This window comes from Vanellus vanellus (assembly GCF_965231255.1).
Source record: "Vanellus vanellus genome assembly, chromosome: 1".
Taxonomy (NCBI): domain Eukaryota; kingdom Metazoa; phylum Chordata; class Aves; order Charadriiformes; family Charadriidae; genus Vanellus; species Vanellus vanellus.
In genome coordinates, this window is record NC_138905.1 from 180914695 (window position 1) to 180941615 (window position 26921).

Genomic DNA, 26921 nt, shown 5'->3' on the forward strand with positions numbered 1-26921 from the left:
ATCTCTTGTGGGTGTGAAGTCATGCTTCACCTGGATGAGCTTTATAGAATCTGCTGCAATAGGTGATTAAAAGAAGAATGATTCCATGTAACTGATACCAACTGTTTTCCTGATTTTTAAACTCAGCCCAGGTTCAAAAACCTATTGAGTCAAACTGGTCTGAATTATATGTTGAAATTTATTTGACACTGGTGAAAATCATATTGTTTTGACTGAATTTTCCTTTCAGATTTGGGTGTTACATAATGATGACGTGATATTTCTTGATTAAAAATAAAGACTGGATGTTTTTCAGGACCTGAAGAAAACCCATATTTACACCCCCTCTACCCCCCACACTCCCAAATTATGGTTTATCATTTAATATGTCACAGATTTTAGATTTTAATTTTGGCCACGTTTTGTGGACCTGAACCGTAACCCTATCTCATGCTGTATATAATCCTGCATATGTTGTAGCATAATTAAAATTGTAATTACTTGTTATCGTTAGTCCCAGTGTTGTACCAACTATAAACCTCATTACTCAGAATAACTTGATTCTGTCTTCAGGTAGAAAGAATTCAAAGCTGCATTTTGTTGCATGAGGGAGTAGATAAATACAAACATAGTCTGAGCATGTTGTAGGATTTTCCTCTGAAAGAAGAGTCTCTGATACTATTGTAGAGGAGAAACTCAATGTACAAGTTCCCCAAACTGGGTGTGCGTGGGGTGTGTGTAGATACATTGGCAAACTCCAATCTGGACCAGCTGGTGAGTAGGAGGCCCCGGGTCTGAGGAGGGGTATCAGATGGGTGGAGAGTCCATGCTGGTATTAGGGAGGGACCCGTGAGTGCGGGGTGCCTGTGGGATGAGTGTGTGAGTGCTGCGTGTGTGCAGTGAGCACCCAGCTGGACCAGCCAGTGAGTCGGGGACCCGTGGGGCGGGTAAGGGAGGCCAGGATCCAGGCAAGGGTGCCACGTGGGCAGAGAGGCCATGATGGTGCTCGGAGGGATTCATGAATGTGCATTGTGCTTGTGAACCTGGGGAGTGTGGTGTGTGTGCTGCACTATTGACTGCTGCTGCCAGCCCAAGAGGAGGAGGGGATGTGGCTGTCTGTGCCTGTGTCTGGGGTGAGTCCTGAATGTGGGTGCTACTGGAAGAGCGCCTTGTCTTTGATTGGCTGTATAGCCACAGCTGTGGCCATGTCAGTGTCCTTTGTGTGTGTCTGTGTGTTTGTGCCCGGGTTACACACTCGGTCTCGGTGCTGCAGCAGCTTGGCTAGTGCACAGGAGAAAGTGGCAGATGCACCCCTCAGCCAGGGCAGAGATCCCACGTCCCCAGGCACTGGGCTGGGCTCCAGTGGTCAGGCAGGCAGGTCCTGGACCAGTGCAGCTGGAGGAGGTGGCCACATGTCACATTGCTTAACACCCTCATGGGCTCCCAGTAGGTTGAGTGACAGCCTCCTCTTGCAATTAACGTGATATGTCTAAACTTAAACCTTTGCTTTGAGTTTCTCTTTGTAGAAGGCTTTTTCCCCTTGTTGTTTTGATGGCAGGGCTTAGTCTAAAGTTCCTTGACAGACTGCATGCTGTCCGTTCATCATCTCTGGAACTGGATCGCTGTTTATGTGACCTTTAGATGTTTTTGTAATCCTTTATGATTTGTGGGGTCCTCAGTAAGAGGCTCAGAAAGCCAAGCCAATATATTTTTTTCTTCTCATTTAAAGTATGGATTTAAAAATTTATAGCACTATCAGCTAAGAAGTTGCAAGTATTAGTGTTAGGCCTGAGACGTTTTACTGGCTGACTGGTTGCCTGTCAATATAGAGTCAGAGCAGGTTTGTGTTAGTATGAGGAGCTTTTGTTACTCAAGATCAGTATTTTTACTATGTAACTCATGAAATGGATATTTTTGTATTTATGTATTTTTATGTTTATTTGGGGGGTTAATTGATTACAGAGGATTAATTCTTTTGCAGAATCTTAAATTAAAATTTTCATCTCTTCTCCTACTTGAAGGATTTATTTTCTCAGTCATTCATATTTTCTCATAGAGTCTTTTAGTTTAAAAAAAAAATAAAGTAATCTCATTTTCCTGTGCTTCTTACTGATTTTACTAGTGACATAAATTCTTACTTTGGAAAAACAGATCTCTAAATTTGGGTTACTGAAAATAAATGCAGGAAGAGAAGATTTTAAGCTGTGTAGTTAGCTATATTTCTATTTTGTTCATATTGAAGGGAAAGAGCCTGCTAGCAATTCCAAAAATAAATGTTCAGGGTGGCAATTCTATAATGAAGAAGTTGTAAGAAAAAGCTACAAAATGTGAGGTAAAAGTTTGCTTAGTGATAGTATATATCTATAGGTCCTCTGTTGATGTAAATGAATACAACTCAATGACTCAGAGGATCTGTTTGGTTTTGCTACAGTTGGATTCTAATCCTAAAGCTAGGAAAGGAACTTAAAAGCAAAATGCTAATTATAAAATCACAGCCAAGAGCAAGTAGTATTAAATTTATTTCTGTGCGGAATTACACAGTAATCCAAAATTGACTTAATCAACTATCTATGTCCACCCAAGGGAGACGAATAAAAAGAAACCTGGTAAAGGATATTGATCATCATGTAAAATGGTAGTAATTACCATTAACAAATAGTTTTTAATAAGCAAATATACAGTTGGTACTATTAACTTGAGGTTTTTCTCATTAAGAAAAGAAATATGAAGAAAAGAGAGTCAGGGCAAAAAAGGAGAGTCAGGGCCTGATTCTTTTTCCATTAACTTCAGGAAAACTCACTTGGATTTGGGATGGATATGGGACATCTGATTTTAACTACTTAGAAATTGGTAACTAGTAGAAGATACCTGTTGTAGTATCTTCCTGATGTCCCTTTCTCTACCGACTCTGTAAGATTATCTTAGACATAACCCATAACTTTCAAATGGCTAATACTGATAAGAAAGTAACCACTAAACTAAATAGTTATTAAGCTTAAGGCAAACTTTTTGAATCTCTTCTTTATTCTAAACCAATCTAGCTAACCAGATCACTCAGGCTCCCTGCTGCTGAAACTCATTTCTGTGGGAAGATGTGCTTAACTTAATTTAAACACTCTCTTGAGATGCTCTTGAACTAGTTGTTTCCGGTGCTTCACAGATGCAGTATTTTGATCCATGAAGACCTGTAATATTCCTTTCATGAATCCCACAGTCGCGGTTGCTAAACAATTTGCAGCAGTGCTATCGGCTCTGGAGCTCATGGGGAATCACTGTATCATTCTGTGGCCACAATTCACAAAGTTGGGTTATTTCGCCAGATGAGAGGTTCAAAAATCAATAATGGTTAACTAAACCAAGCGTACGCTGCAGATTTTATTTCTTTTTTTTTTTTCTTTTGAGACGACTGTGGGGTTTTTCTAAGAAGTCCAGGAAAATTTGTAATTCTGGCTCTCACTCACTATGTTGTTTTGAAAAATGTACATGCTGCTTATATTTTTCTCTTATCAGAGTGATAATTACTTATTCCATCATTGCATTCTGTGATTCTTTGCTGAACAGTATGATTTCACAGATATATTATCAACCCTAAATATCCATATTAGTTAGATAATTGATATCAGTTAAATATCCTTATAGATATGTATTTATGTATCCTTCTATTCCTGGAAGATGACAACCATTTTTATTAGTTTGTTTAACATGGCGGACATTGCCCTAGTAGGAACATTGATAATACAGGTTTTAACCTCAGAAATATATACGTATTACATTTTCTGATGTCGTTTGCTTTTCATAATGTAGTTTGCAATGGTTTTGTGCTTCTCAGAGGGAATTTTTTTAGATCATGCTTTTAAAATTATGAGAAATATACCTAACTTTCCACTGATTGCTTTCTTACGAGCAGTTTATTTCACAGATGAGCATGTGCAGACCTTTGAAGTTTGGCTCTCCTGCCTGCCATCTTCCCTGGGTTGCTCTAAAAGCAAGCCAAAGAAAAAAAAAAAAACAACAAACATGATAATAACAATAGCCTCAATAGCCTCATGAGCATTGCCAGGAATCTATTTGTATGTGAAAAGTTTAAAAAAAAAAATCAAAAAACAAGAGTCAGCCGAACAGAAAAGAAGAGCACTAATCAGCATGTCCTGTGCTCTTCTTTGTAGTCCCAGCGCCGTGTTACATTTCACCTCCCCGATGGCTCCCAGGAAAGCTGCAGTGACAGTGGTCTGGGAGACCACGAGCCGGTGGGTGGTGGAACCCTGATCTCACACCCTCTCCCTCTGGTTCAGCCGCAGGACGAATTCTACGACCAGGCTTCACCGGACAAGAGGACTGAAGCTGATGGCAACTCCGACCCCAACTCGGGTGAGTCACCGGCAGTGCTCTGCTTCTCTAAGTTGCTTTGGTAACTTGGTTACTTTCTTTTTTATCCCTTTGAGCTTTGCAATGGTAGAGATGAATATTTGGTCACGTTAAACTCATAATGCTTGGTAGGAAATAATGTAGTTTGCCTGAAGTGCCTCATGTTGTAATTTGACTAGAAACAAAAATATATCCAGTAAGAAAAAAAACAGTTCCATACAAATTGCACAGTAAGTGAGAACAACTGGGAAGAAGGAAGTCCTACAAGGTAGCAAGGTTTTCTTGATGGTTGCAGTGATGTTGCTATTTAGCATTGGACTTTGTTCTAGGAAAGTCATTCTAAATACAAATTTAAAGAGCAAGGAAATGGATGTTGCACTATCTGTTAGACTAACACAGGAAACAATACATCAGCGAACCACTGAAAAATTTAAAGAATCCCAGTTTCTGTAACACACCTAAAATTCCCCCTTCTAAGATCAAGAAACACAGGGTTTTCTTGTTAGGTTGGAATGGCATGATGTTCTGCTCTTTGGAACTGTCGGGCGTGAGTTTTCATACGAATATTAATGTGCAGTTTATCTGGTTTGGTAATTCCTGCCTTTCTTCTTATTTCCTTCTCTATAATGCATTTACATTATTGCAGTGTTTGCGTTTGTTTTGTTGTTTGGTTGTTGTTTTTTTTTATAGCAGTCAGTACCAAAAAATGAAGTGAGGTCTTAACCAATACCGTGACTAGTATTTTGGCATTAGAATGTGGACACTTGGACATACTGAAAACTGTGAGGTGGCAGTAACACTGCCCTTAAGCCTCTTGTTTTCTGTCTAGAATGTGGAGACAAAGGTTAAAAGTCTTATCTGTGCTTTTGGAAGGTAATCGAACTTGAGTTCTCTTGCATCCCAGGAGTGTAGAAATAAGAATTAGTTTCTCCTTTTGGCATTTCTCCTTTTGTATAGATGACTAAATTGTCACTGGACCTGTACAAACCAGGAGAGCAGGTGGGCTTGCGATCTGATGAACAATATTAAGGCCTGTGTTCTCATTTGGGCACACATGGATCTGAATTATGACATTTAAATCATGGCAGATGAGAATGTGAACTGTGGAATATCGAGCTTAGAAACGTCATTCTCATATTTTTTTATGGGAAGATGGAGAGGGTGTGATGGGTGAAACTTTATGAAGAAACAATTTGAAATGCTTTACTGTGTCAGAGCTGTATTCTGGTTTCCTGTTCTCTTATCTCCTTTTCCTTTCCTTTTTGTTCTGGGTATGACACCTGCATATTATTTTCCTTACCAAAACAGAAATGTTTTTGGAACTATGATCTTAAACCCTAAAACTGCAGAAATACAAAGAACTATAAATGAATAGCAACTATGAATGGATTGGAAGAGCAAGAATGTATGTCTGCTTAAGCAAGTGAGGAGCTTAAGTGGAATTATCCTGTTAATTCTCTGACCACGTGTGAGACGTGTGAAAGATTTAACAAGATCAGAGAGGAGTTTTAAGGCAGCATTGCATGTTGGCATCATCACATTGGCTTCACTGACTCTGAATTGCACGTCTTCAAAATGTGACATTAACATCCTCCAGGAGAGTTAGGAAAAATGGGCTTAGTTGTTAAAAACGTGTGTTTAGAAATTTTCCGTCAAGCACATTGCGCAAACATAGTACGTTAATCATGATGATCTATTCGTCCCTAATGCAGAGACTAATAGAACATTAGCCAGAGTGAATAAGTGTTCTTAAAAGCTATGTGAAAACTTTTAATGTCTGTAGTTACATCTGTTTTAGCCTTGGGGATGCTAAATTCATGGCAAATTTATGAAAAACTAATCATCAAGCTGTATTGATGATTAGTGAAGTACTGAAGAATAGGTTTTTCACCTTTTACCAGACTGAATTAGGACAGACATGGAAATAGTGCATTCCATACCTCATCAAATCTCACAAACTAAGAAGGGAATGATATGGTCATTACTGTGACAGAAATCATCCTAAAAAAACCCAAGGCAGGAAGGGAGCGATGCTGCCCATTTGATGGATTTGACTTTTATATCTTATTCAGTATCAAGTTATTGCCTAAGTATTGTGTCAAAAGTTATTTTGCTACGGGAGGCACAAGTTTTTTGATGAGATGTGAAATGGAGTTTAAAGCAGTTTATGGTTATTGAAGATCCTGTGGCAATTTTCAGAAGAGAAAAATGCTATCTGGTGACTGGGCAAAATTCCTTTGTGGGTATTTACATATGTTCATGGTTAAAATAACTGATGTGGTATCATTTCAACATTGTATTCTTTGACACTTCTAAACTTAGTTTCTAGTTATATTGTAGTGAAATGTTAAATAGTTGTATTTAACAGTAGAGGTTGTTTCATTTCAGTGGCTGTTTAAGGGATTGCTCTTTGTAAAAATACTTGAGACATGTAAGGTAAAAGATAGAGATATAAGGAAAAAGTCTTAGTGGAGAGTAGTATTATTACCATGTACATGTACTGCTGACAGTTTTGGATGATAAATGTTTCAAAACAGTATTTTATTTTGATTTTAAATGTTTCAACTGAAGGAAAGAGAAGTGTTTATGAGAATCTTTTCTTATGATCCACAAGAATAAAATCTGCACAAAAAGTACAGATTTGTCCCACTGTATTTTTATGAATGTTCATTCTAAGTAAAAGTTTGCTTCAGCTCATGGGAATATGATGTTAATCTTGATAGTAAAGTCTTTGCCTCATGGTGAGAGCAATTTTGGTTAATTACTTTAATGCTCAGTGATTTGTGTGGTTTATTATTGTACACTGTGAAGATTTGTGAGTAAAAATGAAGCCATTGTTTCTCAATATTAGTATGTTGCTATTTTAATTATATTTGCAAACTGACAAAGGCCTAGGTCTTCAAAATCTGAAATAAGAAAAAAAAAAAAAAAAAGGAGCTAAAAGTCTTGATAATTTATTATGCAAAGGTATGAGAAACCTTATTGCCAGATTTTCTTGCAATCATTTGCTTCTACAGAGATGCAAGAGCCACAATTGCATGATTTAATGAAAGAAACATACACAGTGAGAGTACATTCATCTAGCTAATCTTAAAACAGCAATATTTCTCACTGGGGAAACTAAAATGAAGAGAGACACCAAACACTAGCATTGTCAGCCATACACTGTAACTGTGGTTATGAGAGAAAGGCAACAAGATAGAAATATGAAGAAAAAATAAAATTTAGAAGAACTTTAATAGTGATGTGTATAGTCCAAGTTTGGTTTGCATCACTCAAACCTGTATTCTTTGTACAGAGGCTTTTTTTTAACCCCTGAGGTTTTTTTCAGTGGCCTTATATATCTTCCATTTCACCATTGTTAACTGATCAATGTTAATTAATTGCCAGAGGACTGTGATAACCTGTCAGTTGCAACATCGTTGTATTGCACCTTTATCTCGTTTGCACCCTAATACACTTCATAAGAATTCTTCCATCAGAGTGCAACAATTCACTGTGTTTAAAAACAACATAATCCTAGAGTGATGCCAGCACTGTGGGTTTGTTATGCATTATTAAATGATAATAACAACGAGTAATTCAAATTTACTACAGGAAGTCTCATTATTCAAGAGTCATGGTTATGATGATTTAATTTTGCATACAATATTGATTTGTAAGGCAAGCCCTGTGTATGTTACAACATTTTATTGCATTTAAATGCAGTGATTAACAACCTCAGCCTTGCCTTGCTGACCATGACTTTGCCACAAGCATGGGCCAAGAGAAAGGGAAAGCAGCATGATATAACCTGGGTACGTTGTTTGTCACCATGATGACAAACAAAAGAGAAAGATTGTTAATATTAGGGTGTTGAGAGTCTGTAAAAAAAAAAACAACAAAACAAAACAAGGCACATGCTAAAAAGGAGATCCTATAACTTCTTGGAAACTAATGGTTTTGAATAATTTGAACTGTGCTTTGATGTGTGGAATGCTGACCTCACATATTTTTCAGATGAACATGATTTTTTGCGTTTGGAGGGTGTGCATATTACACTTTCTATAAAAACTAAAGAAAGATATTCTAAAGATCTATCAGCTGATTAAAGTTATTTACCTTTTAGTACATCAGATAAGAATTCAGATAACATTAAAAAAAAGTCACTGTAAAAGTGTATTTACTGGTATGACTTTATAACCTCTCTTATCACCCAAAATCCTGCTTTTTAATGGTTTTAAATGTGTGTATCAGGAAGCAATCTTCAACACAAGCATCTTCTTTATCATCACTTACATTTAAAGTGTACAACTGTCTGATGTATTTGAATGTGAATCAATTCTTCAGTAATCAGTCAAAAGAAAAAGATGCTTTTGTTTGCCAGCAGTCAGGTGCAGAATGTTATTTTTCGTTACTATGTGTGATTTTCATTGGCATAAAAAAAATGGCAAACCTTATTAGTGAAGAATTCGTCTTTTATTGTGGTTTAGTAAAGGTTGTCAGAGACTTAAATTTAGATTTGAATTGTTAATGTACCTAAGGGTTTTGTGTGGCAGAGCTGTGCGATAGAACTGTACAAAGGAAAAATGTGCCTCCTAGTGTAAAGAAGGGGAAAAATGCACTTTCATGAAAATGCTTGATAAATCACATTTTGATAGCTGCAAGCTGTGGATGTGATTCATTTTTCTTCAAAGAGATAAAGAGGAATAGCATATATTTAGTGGAGTATTAGAACTGCTCTGGGGAGAAAGCCTACTATACGCTGTGAATGAATCTATGAAGTAATTCCGATGGTTTAAAACCAGACAGAAATATAATATTTACGTTTTCTGATATATGTTTATGAAGCTAAGTAAATGCTTGCCTAATTTCTACACCTCGTTAATAAGTAGTATCAATATACATTCTATAACACAAAGCAATAGCTTTATAAAAACAGGGAGGTGTGGAAAAAATGGTAACAAAACCACTGTTCTGAAGGTCATTCTTTTTACTAAGTAAAAGGGATGACCTTCAAATTAAGTAGAATATTCTATTATGTCCTAAGTTATTAATTAAAAATTCCAAAGCAGTTCCATATTCTTGGAAGTAATGTTATAATGCTGTCTACCAATAATACTGTTTGTGGATAGCTTTTTTATTTCCAGTACATTAAAAATTATATGGATAAATGGGGTTGATAAATACCTGAGTTCCCACATTTTAATAAACCTAATACTACTTTGGTTTAGTAAAGTGATATCAAGGGTACTAAATCATAGTATGATTCCAGATTAAGAAGGAATATCTTTGTGACAGTAGTTTAATTATGATTAAAGTTCAGAGTAATGGCAAGACTGTCTTGTATTACACTTGGTCATATGATAGGGTGCCATGTGGAGAAGCTAAGCCTTTCATGCAAAGAGCTTTGGTTTTACAGTGTCACTATCATTACACGCAGTGGGTGATGACGGTTTAACCTTGCGGGCATACCCTCTGCTTAATCCTGCCTTTCATTTTGCTGCCTCAAAAGTTTCTTGTCATACTTGGAAATATTGGAGTCCATAGCTGAGCAACCTAAGGTGTAGAAAGAAATGTTACTCTGTTAATGCTTCAGCTCTAGATAAATCACTGTCCATAGTTATTCTTGTGTTTTCATAATATGAGACTCTACGTGAACTAAAATAAGAGCATTTGCCTTTGAGTCATTTCCTCCATTTCATTAAACACAAGTTCATACCTCACACAGAATCTAACTCTGTCACATTCAGCTACAGGCAAGTAGGAGTAAGAAAAACTGGAGTCAAGTTGGTGAATTAGCCTACTGAAGAGCTATAAAATAGTCCGAAGTCTGAATTCAATCTTAGCCCTTGCACTTATTTCTTTAAAAAGATAAATAAAATCTGAGAGGCGTAGGAGGTATTGCTATCCCTTTACATCTCTTTGCTGCCTCATTACAGTGAGGATCTTAAAATTGTCTTGGTTTAGAAAAGCCACTGTGCTACATCTGTTCCTGTTCTACTCTCTTTTCCCCCATACACCAAAGCTAATTGGAGTGTAAATCAGGATGGCATAGCCATTGAGTGGGCAGAAAGAGGGGAACTTGTCCCATCGCTTCTCTGAGATGAACACCTAATGTGTCTGAATTTTCTAGGTGCTGCTGCCATCCAAGACAAGAAATTGCAGGTCCTCAGCAGTGAGCTGAACAGGCTAGATGGGGCAAAGGGACTATTCAGAGTTGTAAGAAAAATTTAGAAGGGATAGAGGATTAAAGGAGGGGGAAGATTGGACCTTAGGTGAAAGCTGGTGCCTGTGACTGCCGTCGCTGCTGTTACCTAGGACAGCTTAAAACCACAGATGCTTTTGCTCGTGGTGCAGGCTAAAACAAAAGACTGATTTAAGGACTTGCTAAGAGTTATCTTCTCCTATCAGTAAGTGTTATCTTCTCACAAGGCTTTTCTTCTTATCACAGTAAGCCTAAATCTACTGCAGAGATTCATAGATTTTTTAAGTTTTAAAACATTGTCATTATCTAGTCAAACCCATAGCACAGTGCACGGACTTTCACACAAGATTTTTTAAATCAAGCCTGTGTTTTAAAATAGCCCAGTGATTTATTTCTCTTGCTGTTCGTATTGGGTTTGTGTGGCAAGGGGCAGAGTGGGGCGGGGTGGGAGGGCTGCAGAGGTGGCTTCTGTGACAAGACACCAGCAGCTGTCCCCATGTTAGACAGAGCCAGTTCCCGCTGGCTCCAAAATAGACCCACTACTGCCCAAATCTATGCAGCAGCTGGGAGAGAGGAGTAAGAAAAATGTGAGACAAACAACCCTGCAGACACCAAGGTCAGTGAAGGAGAGGGAGGAGGTGCTCCAGGCACTGAAGCAGAGAGCCCATGGAGAAGACCATGGTATCCTCTGCAGCCCATGGAGGACCCCACACTGCAACAGGCAGATGTACCCTGAAGGAAACTGCAGCCCATGAAGAGCCCATCCAGCAGCAGGTTCCTGGAAGGAGCTGCGGCCCATAGAGCATGAGCCCAAGCCACCCAAAATCAGGTTTTCTGGCAGGAACTGCAGCTTGTTTGGGACCCACGTTGGAGCAGTCCAATCCTGAAGGACTGTACCTTGTGGAAAGGACTCATGCTAGAGCAGTTCATGGAGGACTGTATCCCTTAAAAGAGACTCTGTGTTGGAGCAGGGGAACAGCGTAGTGAGGAAGAGGTGGGAGAGATAAACTGTTATCAACTGACTGCAACTCCCATTCCCCATCCCCTTGTGCCACTCAGCAGGGAGGTGAGGGGAGGAGGAGACATAAAAGTAGGGAATGAAGGAATGAAATTGAACCCAGGAGAAGGAAGGGGTAGAGGGAAGGTGGTTTTAGGTTGTTTTAGTTCTTTGGGTTTTTTTTGTTTGTTTGTTTGGGGGTTGTGTTGTTTTGTTTTGTTTTGTTTTGTTTTTCCTCAAAACACTGCTCTTTTTAATTGGTGATATACTAAATTAATCTTCCCCAAGTTGAGCCAGTCCTGCTGGTGAAGGTAACTGGTGAGTGATCTCCCTGTCCTTGTGTCAACCCATGATCTTCTTCATCTTATGTTCATCTTCTGTCTTGCTGAGGAGAGGGAGAGAGAGAGCAGCTTGGTGGGCACCTGGCAGCCAGCCAAGGTTAACCCACCAGTGTGTTAAAGTAGATACTGTATTTCCAGTCTGAAAACATTTATCTTCAATCAATCTTCACTCTTGTCTGTGAGACTGTAGAGCCCTTTGTCAACAGGAAATCTTTGACTTCCAGAAGTCTATAGATATTTGAGGCCCAAGGGACTATTTTGACTAGTACAGCCTTCTGCATAATACAAGTCAGAAATCTGAGCCAATAACCTGTAAAAAAGTGTGTATCTTCTGCTTGTATCTATATCTTGTATCTGATTCCTTAATTTAATGGTCTTCAGTGACAGAGGAAACAGTATTCTGATGCTTACTGACTTCAAAGGAATCAACTTTTCACCTTTCATTTGATAAAGTTGGTGTTTGGTGTCCATAGCTTAGACGTGCTCAAGTCACCTTGGTTCTGTAATAAATTGGTTAGTTCTTTGTAATATTTTGAATGTTGCAATATTTTGTTCTTGAGCACTTTTTTTTCTTTCTTTTTTTGAATATTCGTTCCGTATCTGGCCAGAGAAGAAGAAAGGTGAATCATTCAGTCCTCTCTAACACTCTTACAGATAAACGACATAGCCAACAGTTAGATATTCACAGTAAGAAAAATAAAACATAACACTTCTAAAACAGAGACTTCTTAAAAATCAGTTTCTCTCTTTACTTCATTGTTTTGACCTGAATGTGTACTTTTCCATGCTGCATGAGCATGCTATTTAACAGTACTTTTTAGCGGTAGAACAGCAACAGATTTTTCTGTTCTTTAGAGACTTTCCATGGAAAGTAAAAGTAAAAAGCACAATTGAATGCATATCTCTTTAATCATGGTTAAATATATTAGAAGGGCTTTATTAGCATTCTAGGTGCTCAGGTAACTGTATTTGAGACGATGCACCTTTTAAAAGTGTGATAGTGTGATTATGGCAGCAATATTTGTTTGAGATTTTTGAGCCTGCTTTTTCTGAAATTCAGTGAAGGTTATTATTGCCAGCTATGTTTTTTACATTCATACTAAGATTCATTTTCTGATGTTTCACATACTGTTTCTAATGGAGTCTGAGCAGTGCAACTCCTATTCACAATGCCAAACACACACTTGTTTAAAAGAAAGATTATAGTTGTGAGAATAAAAGTGTTGAGCTTAGCATGGAACTTTTAATTTCAGCATTCAAGTGGTTACAAATTGTTAGTGTAATTAGAATTGCTGATGGCTCCAATGAGAGGAATAACTCCATGCAGGACCCCATTGCACCAGCACAGACTTGGCCCTGACCGATTAGAAAGCAGCTCTGCAGTAAAAGAACTGGGGGTCCTGGTGGGCAACAGACTGACCATGAGGCAGAAAAGCATGCTAGAAGTAAAGAAATCAACCTCCTGGACTGCATTAGGAAGAGTCTTGCAGCAAGTCGGTGGAGATGGTCCTTCCCCTCTGCTCAGACACATTTGAAGTGCTAAGTCCAGTGCTGGGCTCCTCAGTACAGAAGGAAAATGGAAATATGGAGCAAGTCCAGATGTATAGGGCTCATACATAGGCAACTGGTGCTACTTGAAATACCCTGAGGTACCTCTTGTTAATAGCACGCCCTTCTTTCACATTTGACATCTACACACAAACACCTTAGGTACCCCAGGATATTTCTAAAGTGGATTCCATGCTAATGGTTCAGCAGGAGAAATAAGGTTTAGGTTGAGATCCATTCAAAGAGGAGTTAGGACATTTAGGTGACTACTGGTATGAGTGCAGGTGTTATATATGTAACCTCTCTATGTAAATATAACTCATTCAGATGTGAGTTAAGTAGTCTGAGCTCCAATTGTAGTCAGCAGAGATCTAGTCAATACTGTAATTGAGTCTTGAGACCCATTCAGTTACCAAACATGTGTCTACTTTAATGTGAGAGGCATAGTTTTCCACACAATATTGATTAGATTGCCATTGTGTGTAGGGGAAACTCAGACACCTACATTTAGTTGATTCCAACAGATCCAACCTTTTGTGGGAGACGAATCCCAGCTGTTGTTGTTGCTAAAGGAATACTCTTATCTTTTGGGAGATTTAACAGATATTCTTACCTACCTGCACATAACATTTTTCAAAGGAAAAGGGTGTTTTTCAATTTCCTGCCTCATTTTTACAGTTCTAATTGAATACAGATATCAATTTGCATACCTTCCTCTTACTCTTCCTCTTTTTTGGTACAACTGAAGTTAAAACATCCTATATTTTAAAGCACCGATCTAAAGAAAGATTTCTAATAATATTTTTGTTCCCTAATCAGTTTTCCTTCCTCCCAGCAACCACCAAACATTGGCTGGTATGTAGGATAAGTCTCATGCTGTTTTGAAAAACAGCATGTCTTGAAGTGAAGATTTTGCATTTTGACTGTCTCTTTAAAAGTGTCCATATAGGACATTCATGAAATCCAGTCACACAATATTGAGTTCCTTTCTTAAAGCAAATAGCTTCATAAGATTTTGCTTTCCAAGATGGAAATCTAGTCCTTTGGAAGAAAATGTGTGTCCTCTTAAGAAATACCCTTATATATCCGTGTCTTCAGATTTGACCTAGTCTTGTCCAGAGGCTAGGTGTTTAGTTTGTTTATTATGCTTATTTTATGGCTTTGTCTTTCTGTTTTTCTCAGATTTTATATTTACTTCTTTTTTGTAAATCTAAGTAGAAATCCATGCATATGAAAGTAGGTTCCCTGAATAAGATCTGAAAGTTATCTGTTATACAGGCAATGAATATTCTCTTTTCTTTCAAATATTTGCCCTCCTAAGGAATGCTTTATGTTTCTGTGCATAAACCTGGTCTGTTTGTCTTAAACAAAAGGAAAAGGGGGAGGAAAGATGAATTAAGTAGATTGAAAACAAATAAGCAATTATATTTACAGTCTAAAACATATATAAGTAAACCTTCTAGAAATAGGAATAACAGCTGAATCTTTTCTTAGTCTAAAGCTTTATCCCCTTTCATACCCATCCAGGTAAATATGTGTTAAAAGAAGATAAGTAGGGAGAATGAAAATAATAATAGAATACTTACTTTGTTCACTGTGCAAAGCATGTTACATCTGTTTATTCTTTGGTTGGAAGGTGAAGGCATGCCTTCAGGAGAGAAGTCATCCAAATATGGTAATATCATAAGCAACCAAATTTAGGACATATTTACCTTTGGCAAAATCTTTACCAAAGCCCTGGAGGTGTTTAAGGCCAGGCTGGATGTGGCCTTGGGCAACTTGGTCTAGTGGGAGGTGTCCCTGACTATGGGAGGGGAGTTGGACCTCGATGATCCTCAAGGTCCCTTCCAACCTAAACCATCCTGTGATTCTATGAGTCTATGAAACCTTGTTTTTTTCCCTGTCTGCAATCAATTAAATAGAAAAATGAAGACATACTTGAACTCTTCATGAAGGTTAGGTGACTTTGCAGATTTAGCAAAAAAAAATTTCATTATAAAACCCATGCTACATCACCACAAAATTAAAAAAAAAAGTTATTCTTTGTTTAGTAACATCTGGTCATCTTCAGGAGAAAGTAGAAAAAAATATTTTCTTGCATGTACCTATGTATTATTTTTATACCTTAATCAGTGTGGTTATAGCTACATTAGCAAGTAATATACAGCACAGTAGGAACAGGTCTGAGTGTGAAGCAGCTGGTCCTAAGGACACAACGTTTCCTGCATACACTTCTGTGGCGTTTACTCTGGACTTGTGTGACCCCATGGACTGAATACCCATTAGTTACTGGAGAATAATTCTGGTTTCATTTTTCATTTCATCCAAAAGGAATCCCATCCTTGTGTTCCACAAGGGCTTCACAATACAAACCCAAGTGTGTCAAGTGGAACACTCCTGAAAGTTAATGTAGACATACTGTTTAATAACATACGTTTATTTCTTCATGGGCCAACTCACCTATCATTTTAAAGAAATTTGCATTACTGAACTATCATCCAAATATTGCATGCTTAAATATTCCTAGCATATTTATGGTGGTTTTAAAGTTCTTCACCCTGCAAAATCCACAAAAATGTCATTTTCAAGATAAAACTTGAAATTAGACTCTATGTGCCTACCATTTAGGAGAAAGATTCTTTTTTTCTTTCTTGGTGATATGCCTGATTACTCTTTTAGATTAGACCTGTATTGTCTTCAAGATCTAAAGAAAGTGTTTAAGTTCATTGAGAAAGATTGAACAACTCTTTTTTTTTTTTTTTTTTTTATACTTTATCCTTACTGAAGAGTACTGAAGTATTTCATTGCATAGCTGCATTTATGGAAAAATGACATGGAGATAGCTAGTGAAAACATACTTGTATATTAAATAAAAGCATCAGTTACAAATGATTCATTCATCTAAAATAACTGGGAAAAGATGAAAACCTTCTCAACTTTATAATCATTGCATATTTTTTAATCCAAAAAACTCCTGGTGTTCATGTTTATCACTTTACGTGTCCTTCATTTTTTGCTTATGTAAAATACATATACGACTGACATTTCAGTGTGATGGAATAATTGACCAGTTTTGATGTTTAGCTTTTACTGAATATTAACAAATCGTTTTCTGTTAAAGAGCAGTGGTCAATTACTGAATTTAAGGGAAAGCAATTTATCAGTCAAAACACGTAAGTTGTTGCAATTTAAGACGTACTTAAAATATGCAGGCACATATTTCAATATTGCCAAAGACTTACACTGTAACACAGCAAAGGAATACAAAATAGATTTTATTTTCAGTAGAGAAGCCAATACAATTTGGATGTTTTGATTGTTGGGGCTTTTTTTGTTTGTTTGTTTGGTTTTGTTTTTCAAAGTATATTGGGCTTGCAAAAATATAACAAAAGAGTCTGTTTTTAATTGGTAGTGTTATTGCAAGGCCCTTGAAACCCAGCCACTTACTAGTTGTTGTGAGTGTGAATGTGATCTGACAAACACAGTATAGTCATTAACTAATGGATTATAGCTACAGGCTTTCAATAAAAACGTGTAGGTGGTTAGTAGTACTCCAGTGTTACCAGCAATTTTAAAGTCATTCGTACGTTAGCTTGTGAAATTAAAAGTGTAATCAAAAATTTCCCTGCACTACTGCCTTTTTCAGCTGATTTAACTGCAGATTCCCTGGATCATTCAGAAGAGGAACCAAATGACTCAAAAATAATCATCCGCACCACAGTGGATTAGTTGTTTGGATGATAGTTTCACACTTTATATATTTATTTTCATGGGGAATGAAAGGAATAGTGTGAGGTAATTGCTTTATGCCATTACTCCAGGTCTTTTTTTTTAATATATTTATTATACACATATGTCCTTTATTATAGCTTCATTATGAATGGAAATCATATATTTTCAGTTGTAAATAGACAGTTAATAATATAAATCTCCATTTGCATGAGCAGCCCCACTGTTTGGAGACATATTAATGATACTTTTTGCAGAACAGTGAAAATATCTAACATATGTTATAGATGAATATAGGTCACTGTGCCAGCTGTAACAGATAAATATATGCATATCTATGCATAGTGACACACACAGATATAACACATTCAGCTAGGGTACAGAGAAGTTCAGATAATCTAGATTTTTAGTAATGATCCTGACCTTTGGCTGCCCAACTTGCCTTCAGCGTTTAAAGAGATAGCTTGACTGGTTTTAAGATGGACACAGTTAAAAATAACCTGATATATCAGTGATTATGCTCTGTTGATACTCTGTGCAGTCCAATCAGATTCCTAGGGTAGCATTTTCAAGAAATTCTATCTAGGACCCTATTCTCACAAGCTTTTTTTCTGAATATATGGACTGTCCAGTGCATCTCTGGGACACCTAACAAAAATAGTCTCTTGAACCCTAATTATGCATTATGCACACGAGCCTACGAGCCTATAATATGAGCTATGCCTCCCAATAGATCAAAATACTTTGGTATTAAAAGTATGTGTTAATACTGACTTTCTATCCTGAAAGTCAGACAGCATTTTGAGCTGCTCTCTGTGTAAATGGCGGAAGAAGAGGTCATGTCAAAAGTGGGGAATAGGATGAAAAAAAAAAAACAAACAAAAAACTTTACAGACACTTGTGAGTTTATCTATGTTATTTTGCAAACAGTGACAACATTATTATGAAAGAGTTATACTTTGAAAAACGTTTGGTCAAGTGAAAAATAATGAAGAATCCTAGACTGGCCAGATCGTAAGTTGCTTTGCATGCTTTATTCACTTTTTTTGGGCTTAAGGGTGATCAGCTGTTTCTACAAGAACATACATGAATAGATTAAAAAAATCTTTATGAAAGCTCAATAGAAGTTGAAGAAACATTTAAGAAATAACAATTGGATCCTTTGGAAGATATCTTAATACAAAAGACACTAATGGGCCACAGTCATTTTTGGAAAAACATTTTCTGTGACTTTTTATAAGTCTCTATCTCTTGCTTGCTTGTTTTACTGAAAGTATATTCTACTCTTCTGTTTAATTTAATTCAAATGCTGTGGCTTTTCATACACTAAAAGAATAAATCCTGATAGCACTGTATGTTGATGTCTGTCTATATCTCATGTCTCTCATGTAGAAATCAGTTTGTTTGGGTTGGTGATAAGACAGAGTGCATTTTTCAACGGGGCAGGTCCAGAAGTGACTGGTGATGTTGCCTACTCTGTTGCGCCAGTGCAGGGAAGGAAAAGGAGAGAGATTGGACTGGTGTTACTGGAGAGGCAGAGAAAGGAATGGCTTGGAAGGTGTCAGGTAAACTGCCAGCTGGATAGATTATGCATAACAAAGTAGGCATGGTATACGAAAAATGGAGTGCTGGGGAACTGGCATTGGTATATGTAATTCTTCCACGTATATGGAAATATTTTAGAACAGCTCTGTGCTGCTCAAAAGTACGAAAGCTGTTTTATTTATGGCTCAAAAATGCCCATGAATCATTATGTCAACTGAAGAAACTTGAAGGGAATAATGCTTGTCCTCAGAAGACTGTGAAATTCCAGAGCAAACTGGAAAACAACCCAAATTGAGAAAGAGCGCTTAGTTGAGGGGAAAGATGAATGTCATATCACTTAATTCAGCGTCCTTCCTTTTTGGTCTTGTCAAATGCTTGCCTATCACAAGATGCCAGCCTACTCAATGTTGCATTCTGTTACAATGTATATGGCATCTCATAAATCTGGCATTTCACTGACAGCAGTATTCTACTTTTCTACCCTGATTGCCCATTAAAATCTGTATAATTAGGTTCAGTCCATAAGATCTGAACAGCACGTCTAGACTAGCCAATGGTGTTAGACTGTCATAGTGCCAGATATAATGCTTAAGGGCAGATAGTGCTGACTTCTAAAATACATTGAGGAAATATTTGCATATGCACATGTCTTAAAACTAACAGTAGTTAGAACAGGTTTGGGTTTTTTGTTTCTTTGGGTTTTTTTTTGTGTGTGTGTCTTTTGTTTTTTTATTTTTTATATTATATGTGGTATTACTTCCTCAAATGTATAATTTCTATACATTCTGTTCAGTGCATCTGAAATTAAAGTCACATGCAAATGAGTCTCTAATGTGGCAGGCATAAAGAGTGGTATATTCAGTCTTCGGAAAATATGGTAAAGATGTCAAAATACTGCTTTTTTTTTCAAATAAATTTGTCATATATTAATTCTTAGCCTAGATTAAAGAACTGGATCATTTACATTATTTTACTGGATGAAAAAAATCAAATCTCTTTTCCACTGGAACAGAAAAGTGACTATAAACTTGGGTTTAGTGTCTACCTAAATCATTAACAGTGGTTTTGTTTTGATGGAGTTTATTCCACAGCTTTGATCATTTGAATCAGCCAGTCACAATCAAAAAGGGTGGATTGATGTAGCTAATTGTATGTCTCCAGATTATACTTCAGTAAAGTCCCAGTTTAAAATAGGTAAGAGATGACCAGTTCAAAAAAGAAAATGAAAATAAAGAATTGAAAATAATCTTGAGCTTCTTTCTGCAGCTGAGGATCAGCTTTGCTGATAATCTGCTTTCTGAAAGGTTTGTCAGACTAAGCCATTGATCTGGGTATTAAAGGGCAAACAACTTGAAAATAGTGCTTTCTACTGTAATAGTTGGTTGTGCCCCATAATGGAAACTGGACATTTTTGAAGGAAAGAAAAGCAATGATTTTCATTGTTGAGGTTTTGTTTGTTTGTTTGTTTGTTTGTTTGTTTTTTCAAGGTGCTGCCTTTTCAGGCAAGACATTTGAGGAAAGTTGTCCTTAGTTATCATTGTATGCACATTTATTTGATGATCAGAAATAAAAAGTTAATTAGCATAGAGATCTAAACTTCCAGCCATGTGTGCACAGACATACATAGATACTCCTCTTTATCCAACAAATATGGTTTTAGGAAGAACCAGAGCGATCAGCTAATTATGAAGCACTTCAGTTATTTCTAGATCTGTTTTGCATAGTAGGTTCTTTGATACACTGTACTAATCAAATAATTTCTATTCAGCCATATGAAGTGTAATAAAGAATGAGTACCTTATCTATTGGCATATCCTGTCCGCTCAAATCTTTTTACGTGTCTCTCACAAAACTTTACTACCCTTTCAACTCTTCCCAAATAACACTTCTAATTCATAAAGGTAAAGAAGACCTACCAGTTTTATCTTCATTAGCATGTTGTGTGGTAAACAAATTTGGCATGCAAGAATTTCGCTGTGTTACGATTAATTCAATCATTAGACTAACATTTGCTGCACTACAAATACCCATTTCAACCTATTGAATTTATTATCTAATATCTGTGGGCACTGATTAGCAGTTTTGCTCATTATCACTCTGAACCTGCTACATAAATCATGGCCTTAAATTGTTTGTGTGATTGTTCCCTGAACTTTTTTTAACCTTTCTGGCTCAAGTGTTTCAACTAGATTTTAAAAAGATAAATATTTCATTTTTCATGTTTAATCTTGACTGTAAATCAGAAGAATATATGAAAAATTCTCTGCAACTAAATAGAGTCTCTGTCTCATTACTCAGCCTGGCTCTATGCTATGAAACAAGTGTGTACATTTTATTTTGCTAAATACTCTCATATTTTTCAACCTCATTCACTATTTTTACACACACACCCTTAAAAAAAAACAAAAACAAAAACCCAAAAAAACCCCAAAACATATCGGATGTGTTTTTTTGAATTATATAGACATGTATTGAGTGTAGATGTCCAGGCGCTGGCAGCTGGGGCTGCATGGCAGCCTCTGTGAGGAGAGGCCGGAGCTGCCCTGTGCCAGACACAGCCAGTTCCAGCCGGCTCCAACTGACCCACCACAGGGCGTGGCTGGGCCCTGCAGCTGAGGTGGTGGAACCTCGGGGAAAATTTATTTAAAAAAAGGGTAAAAAATGTTGCCTGGCAGAGAGAAGTGAGGGAAAATGTGAGAGAAACAGCCCTGCAGACAAGGTGAGAGGAGGGGTGGAGGTGCTCCAGGCACCAGAGCAGAGATTCCCCTGCAGGCCCTGGAGAAGACCACACTGGAGAAAGTTTATCCACATGTCAGGAACGAAGGTGTGATGTTCAGCCTGGAAAAAAGGTGAAAGTGAGGGGAAGGCATTGCTTTATTTATTGTTTTTCTTTGTTTCTTGCATCCAGGTCTGTTTTAGTTGGCAATAAATTAAATTAACTTTCCCCAAGTCAAGCCTGTTTTGCCTGTGGTGGTAGTTGTTTAACAGTCTTCCGATCTTTATCTCAGCCCACGAGCGTTTCTATGTTATTTTCTCTCCTGTCCTGTAAAGGAGGGGGAGTGAGAGAGCCTGGGTGGGCATCTGGCAGCTAGCCAAGGTCAACCCAGCACAAGTGGTAGTTTAGACTAGTTGCCTATGAAAATAGCCTCAGAGTTTAGAGAAAAATGTTATTCAATAAATACTTATCCTTACCAGTGAAGATCCCAGTTAAAACATTATGGCCAGTTTCTAATCTATCCTGTATGATTTTAATTTCTAGGTTTCCGATTCTATGATTTCCACCATCTCAGTTTGTATTTTATCTTCCTGAGGATGCTCTGGACTATCTAGTCCACACTTGCATGTAAAATAAATTTGTCGCATACTAACTCTGTGACATTACCATACAGATACAGGTGAAGAATTTTCATAGAACCATAGAATGGTTTAGGTTGGGATGGACCTTGAAGATCATCGAGTTCCAACCCCCCTGCCATAGGCAGGGACACCTCCCACGAGACCAGGTTGCCCAAGGCCATGCCCAGCCTGGCCTCAAACCCCTGCAGGGATGGGGCCTCAACAACTTCTCTGGCCAACCTGTTCCAGTGCCTTACCACCCTCAGAGTGAAAAACTTCTTCCTAATGTTCAATCTGAACCTGCCCTCTTCCAGTTTAAAGCCATTCCCCCTCGTCCTCTCACTACATGCCTTAGTAAAAAGTCCTTCCCCAGCTCTCCTGTAGGCCCCCTTTAGGTACTGGAAGGCTGCAATAAGATCTGCCCAGAGCCTTCTCTTCTCCAGGAAGAGAAGGCAGAAGATGTCACAACTCTTCTTAATTACACATAATGAAGTTTTGAGAAACTAATGTTTTGAATGTATATATATGTGCATTTTGGAGAAGGATCTTGTCACATCACCGAGGCAACTCTTATAACTATAAAATTTCACAACAGAGCCTATGCTGAACAAAGTGCTGTTCTCCCCCTGTCTCCACCCAAGGTTTTGTTCAAGCCTTTGCTTCCTCGACAAAATCTTTTCATGTGGAACAGCAAGCTTTCTCCTAAAAGTTCTATATTGTTCTGTAAGTATTTCCCATCTAGGAAGGCAAGCTTCCTTTGTGACATACGAGAATATTGTTGGAATCATAAACCCAAAGATAATAAGCCGTGTCTCACCTACATTAGGGTCAGCAGGGAGAGGTAGCAGCAAGAAACTAGAATCTATTAAGCACGGAACATTTTCCTGTTTTCTTATGTGAAGAAGCTATAAAGAGTCTAAGTCAGTCTGCCATTTCAGCTCCTTATGAGGGCTGTAACCGTACCATTCAAATAATATACTTCCATAGTATAAGCTTTCGCCTTCCATATAAGTAAAAGGGAGCCTGGGAAGAAAAACCGTAACATTTGCCAATCCACTTTGCACAACAGCTCTTACAGGTTTCCAATGACCTGTGCTGTTGTATCACTCACCTTGTTTACACTGCTTCCCAGAGACTTTGAAGACTGGTTTAGACAGTGATAGAGTATAGCAACAGTTCTTTGAAATATTCATATTAATTTTCAAAAGATATTTTTCCTTTTGGTTCTTACAAAACAACATCTATAAATAAAAATAGAAGTCTTGCATTACTGTCATAAAACAAAATTAGGATATGGACACCATAAGATATCTGAAATATGTAGCACTGCTACTTTTTGGATTGGTATCTAGCTTTATCTTAAACCCGTTACTGTAAGAATCTCACTTTCTTGCTTCAGCAGAACAAAAAATGTTGCATTTTCATACTTGTGGGTTTTTTTGCTGGAAATGGAGCTGGAGACGTTGCAGATGCTTTGTACTTTATTCTCTTTCTCTCCTTCCCCTCTCAACTCTAATACATTGCTATTCTGAATGGCTTATCCAGAAACTATGAAAATGAATTCTGAATATTAAATAATGCATATCTAAACCTGAAAAATGCATTTTGGAAAACTCAAGGGTTAGAGGCTTTCAATTCACATTGCACAAAACTTTTTTTAACCCAACAATACCATTAACATTTATTTCCAGGTGAGTATATTTTTATTGCATGCCTGTATCTGGAAAAGCATTCAGATCTTTATTTTTTTCCCTAAAATTACTGCCCTGACATACAACTGTGAGCAGCTTAAAAGGAAAAACTGTAAACAGCTGTCACAGAATACGTTGATGTTTCACAAGGCTTTGCTTGCAATCATTTTTTTCAAAGTACTGTAAGAGACTCTGCTTATGTTTCCATTATAGAGAGTCTCATTCTCTGCTAAATAGTGTGTGCATCTTTTGTCCCTGGTGCTTTATTATTTCATCCTTTGGATCTATTTTTCGCTTGGTTGAATAGTCAACTATTTAACATGAGTTCAGATAACCTTTGAAAATGGCTTTTCCTGATGTTTGCTATGCAAGACCTGTTCACAAAATGCAAGCAGCAGCACTCTTGAGAGGATTTTGGTTTGTTTTATTCTGGTTTTCTTTGATTTTTTTCCCCTTTCTTTCCCCTAATCTGACTACAAGGCATATTTAGGAGTGTAAGCCCACAACAGCTTACACCACTTCCACCTTCTGTCTGCACAACTGGAAATCCATACAATGAAGTGAGCAGAATAAAGATGTGAAAAAAGCCCAGAAAGTAAGAGACAAATGGAGCAGTCTGGTCAAGGTGTCCTGTTTTTGTGGCGTTCAGACAGAACCTTGACTCATTATGTTACAGTACATCCTATCGGTCAGTGTCTCAATTTTTACACCGAATCTCTTGGGACCTAGTTACCCATTGACCAGGAGTATTCTTTAAGCATATTTATAGATGATATTGAACTCTGTGTCGTTGTTTTTACTAATATTATAGTTTAGCTGACCTGGAAGATGTTTTCTGTCTCTCCATTAAAATCTTCAGAGGTAAATTCCCAAATGCTACACTTCCGGGAAGACTCTGCTCAGTTGTTTGAGCTTTCTAGGTAGTTTCTGAACTCCCAAGATACCTTCTTTCCAATTAACTGAACCTATTCCTGTTTTTAAATAATTTCTTATATATAATGATGTATCTAAAGGTAATATTACAGCTGTTATAAATGCAGTTGAAATTCTAATTTGCTCGTGCCATCAGGATTTCACAAACATGTTGCCTGCTTAGTATGGCAATTCCATTTTTACACGGGGTGTTTCTGTAGCCAGGGAAAGTTCTTCCATGACAGGTTAAGTTCTGAGAGTATATTGATTCCATCTTTTGATTTTCATGGTATTCCTCAAATGGGATGAATTCTGAGCCATACAGCAAGAACAGTATCTGACTCCCAGCAAGCAGTTAAAATTGGATTATAGTTTATCTAGACCTGATACATGACCATGACCACATAATTCCCTAATTAGAATTGTTTAGCCTGTTGGGCTTTACATGAAGTTCAATATTCAGTTCAGTCAAAACACTATTAAAACAGAAGAGATTTTAGGAGTCAGTAATTTTAAAATCATGATTCTGGAAACCAAGCTTTCTAAGCCATTCAGTTTATTGCTTCATCTGTTTGAAATTTAGCTACAATGGAGGGGCACTGGATTTTTAGTTAGTTCAGGCAAATAAAATGTTTTCATGTGCTACTCCTTCTTTACAGAATTTTGTAAAGTACAGTGCTGTCTGCATTGAGACCAAAAACATGCTACCCGCTGAAGATGGATGACAGTGTCAGTTGAATTGTGGTGCATAAAAAGAAAAGTGCTTCTTTAACCACTCACAAGCATAATATAGAAATATAGCTCATGATGCTAAGAAATAGCATGCTTGCCTTTGTGGTAAGTGCTGATGATCAAAACAAGAGTCCTGAAGATGAGAAAAATACTATATCTGTGACTAAATGTTATGTGAGATTTCTGTATTTAGGATATGTTGAAGAGAATGTGTCATATGTTTTATTCAGTTCTGATTTTAGGTTTGTCCTTTTTTTTTTTTCCTCCAATGTTGTGTGTGTATGTATGTATTCCTGAGGTTCTCCCCTTTGAGTGTAAAATAAAATAAAAAGTAATAACACTGAAAAGCCGATGGGCAAAAATTGATTCATAAATGAGAAGGTGGCATTCATCTCGGTGCTCTTATTGGAAACCTAAATCTCAGTAAATTTGTAGCCTAAGGATACAATGGGCTTAAAGGATTTCTGTCTCTGAAGAAAAATTAGAACGCCTTTGAGGTAAGGTAAATGGAAAAGGTTGTTTGGGCAAATGTGGAGCTCTAGCACTATTAAATGTTAAGCACCATCAGGGGGTATCTCAGTCATTAAGAAGAGTGGCATGTTGAAGATTGTTTCAAGCAGGAGAAGAGTTATGGATGGCTATGTGGAGGTGGCACAATGCCACAGGGAAATTATGTCAAGCAAAAAGAAGATTTTTTTAAACTTATTATGGGGGAAAAAAGTACTGAAATAGCATTCTTCCTTTATATACTTTAGAATCTTTTTCCAAAAATAATCCTATGTTGTCTTTTAAATGAACAAATCTGGGACACTAACTCTGAAGTCCACTGTACAGCTTTGTGCATACTATTCTGCCTTGATCTTTGGCGTATTTTGTGTTCGCTTGCAGTGTAAACATAAGTACCAACTTAATCCAAACATAAGCATGTTCACTTCAGATCCAAGTAGTTAGCAGTCTTGACTGACTTGAGAGTGTTTTATGGACCTTGTGTGTTAGTTTTGTATATAATTAAAAGGGATCTCGGGGGTTCTGTAGGCAGCCAGTAAGTTAAGCTATGTGGTGTGAGAATAATGTGTTGCTATCAAGGGAAGGAAAGATTTAGGAGCCAAGCTAGGATCCCTGTTTCAAGCCAACAGAGCTTGAGAAGTGAGCAGACATGAAGTGTTATATCTCTAGGCAGTAGTTACCAGCTTTCTCATTACGCTAGCACATCCTCCTGGCTGCTCTGCAAAATGGCCCTGAGATTAGAAGCTCTGCAGGAAGCTATCTGTGTTCTCACAGTTGGAAATATGTTGTTAGGATGACAGCAGTTACATGGAAAATGGGTATTAAGACAGTCTTCGGCATCAAGAATATTTTGCTTTCCCAGTTTGCCTTAAGGTATTGCTTAGAGAGAATAGCAGGTAGTGTGGCCTGTGTTGTAATCCTATTTGAGAGTAAATAGTGAGAAATGTATAGTGTACAATAAATTGTACTGTAGGAGGACCTTAACATTTTGCTCACAGAGTGATCTTTAGTTTATTATAGAAATACTCTTCTATATCTTCACCACTTCCTTT

General features: G+C 37.4%; 1 protein-coding gene across 1 annotated transcript in view; it reads left to right on the forward strand.

The window, feature by feature from the left end:
• The window catches only part of PCDH9 (protocadherin 9), a gene marked incomplete at its 3' end in the record, with an annotated part of 691174 nt that overhangs the window by 438748 nt on the left and 225505 nt on the right, over positions 1–26921 (forward strand). Inside the window, exon 3 of the mRNA XM_082485555.1 lies at positions 4146–4347. Coding sequence (XP_082341681.1) covers positions 4146–4347 — 202 coding nt within the window. The remainder of the gene's footprint in view (positions 1–4145; positions 4348–26921) is intronic.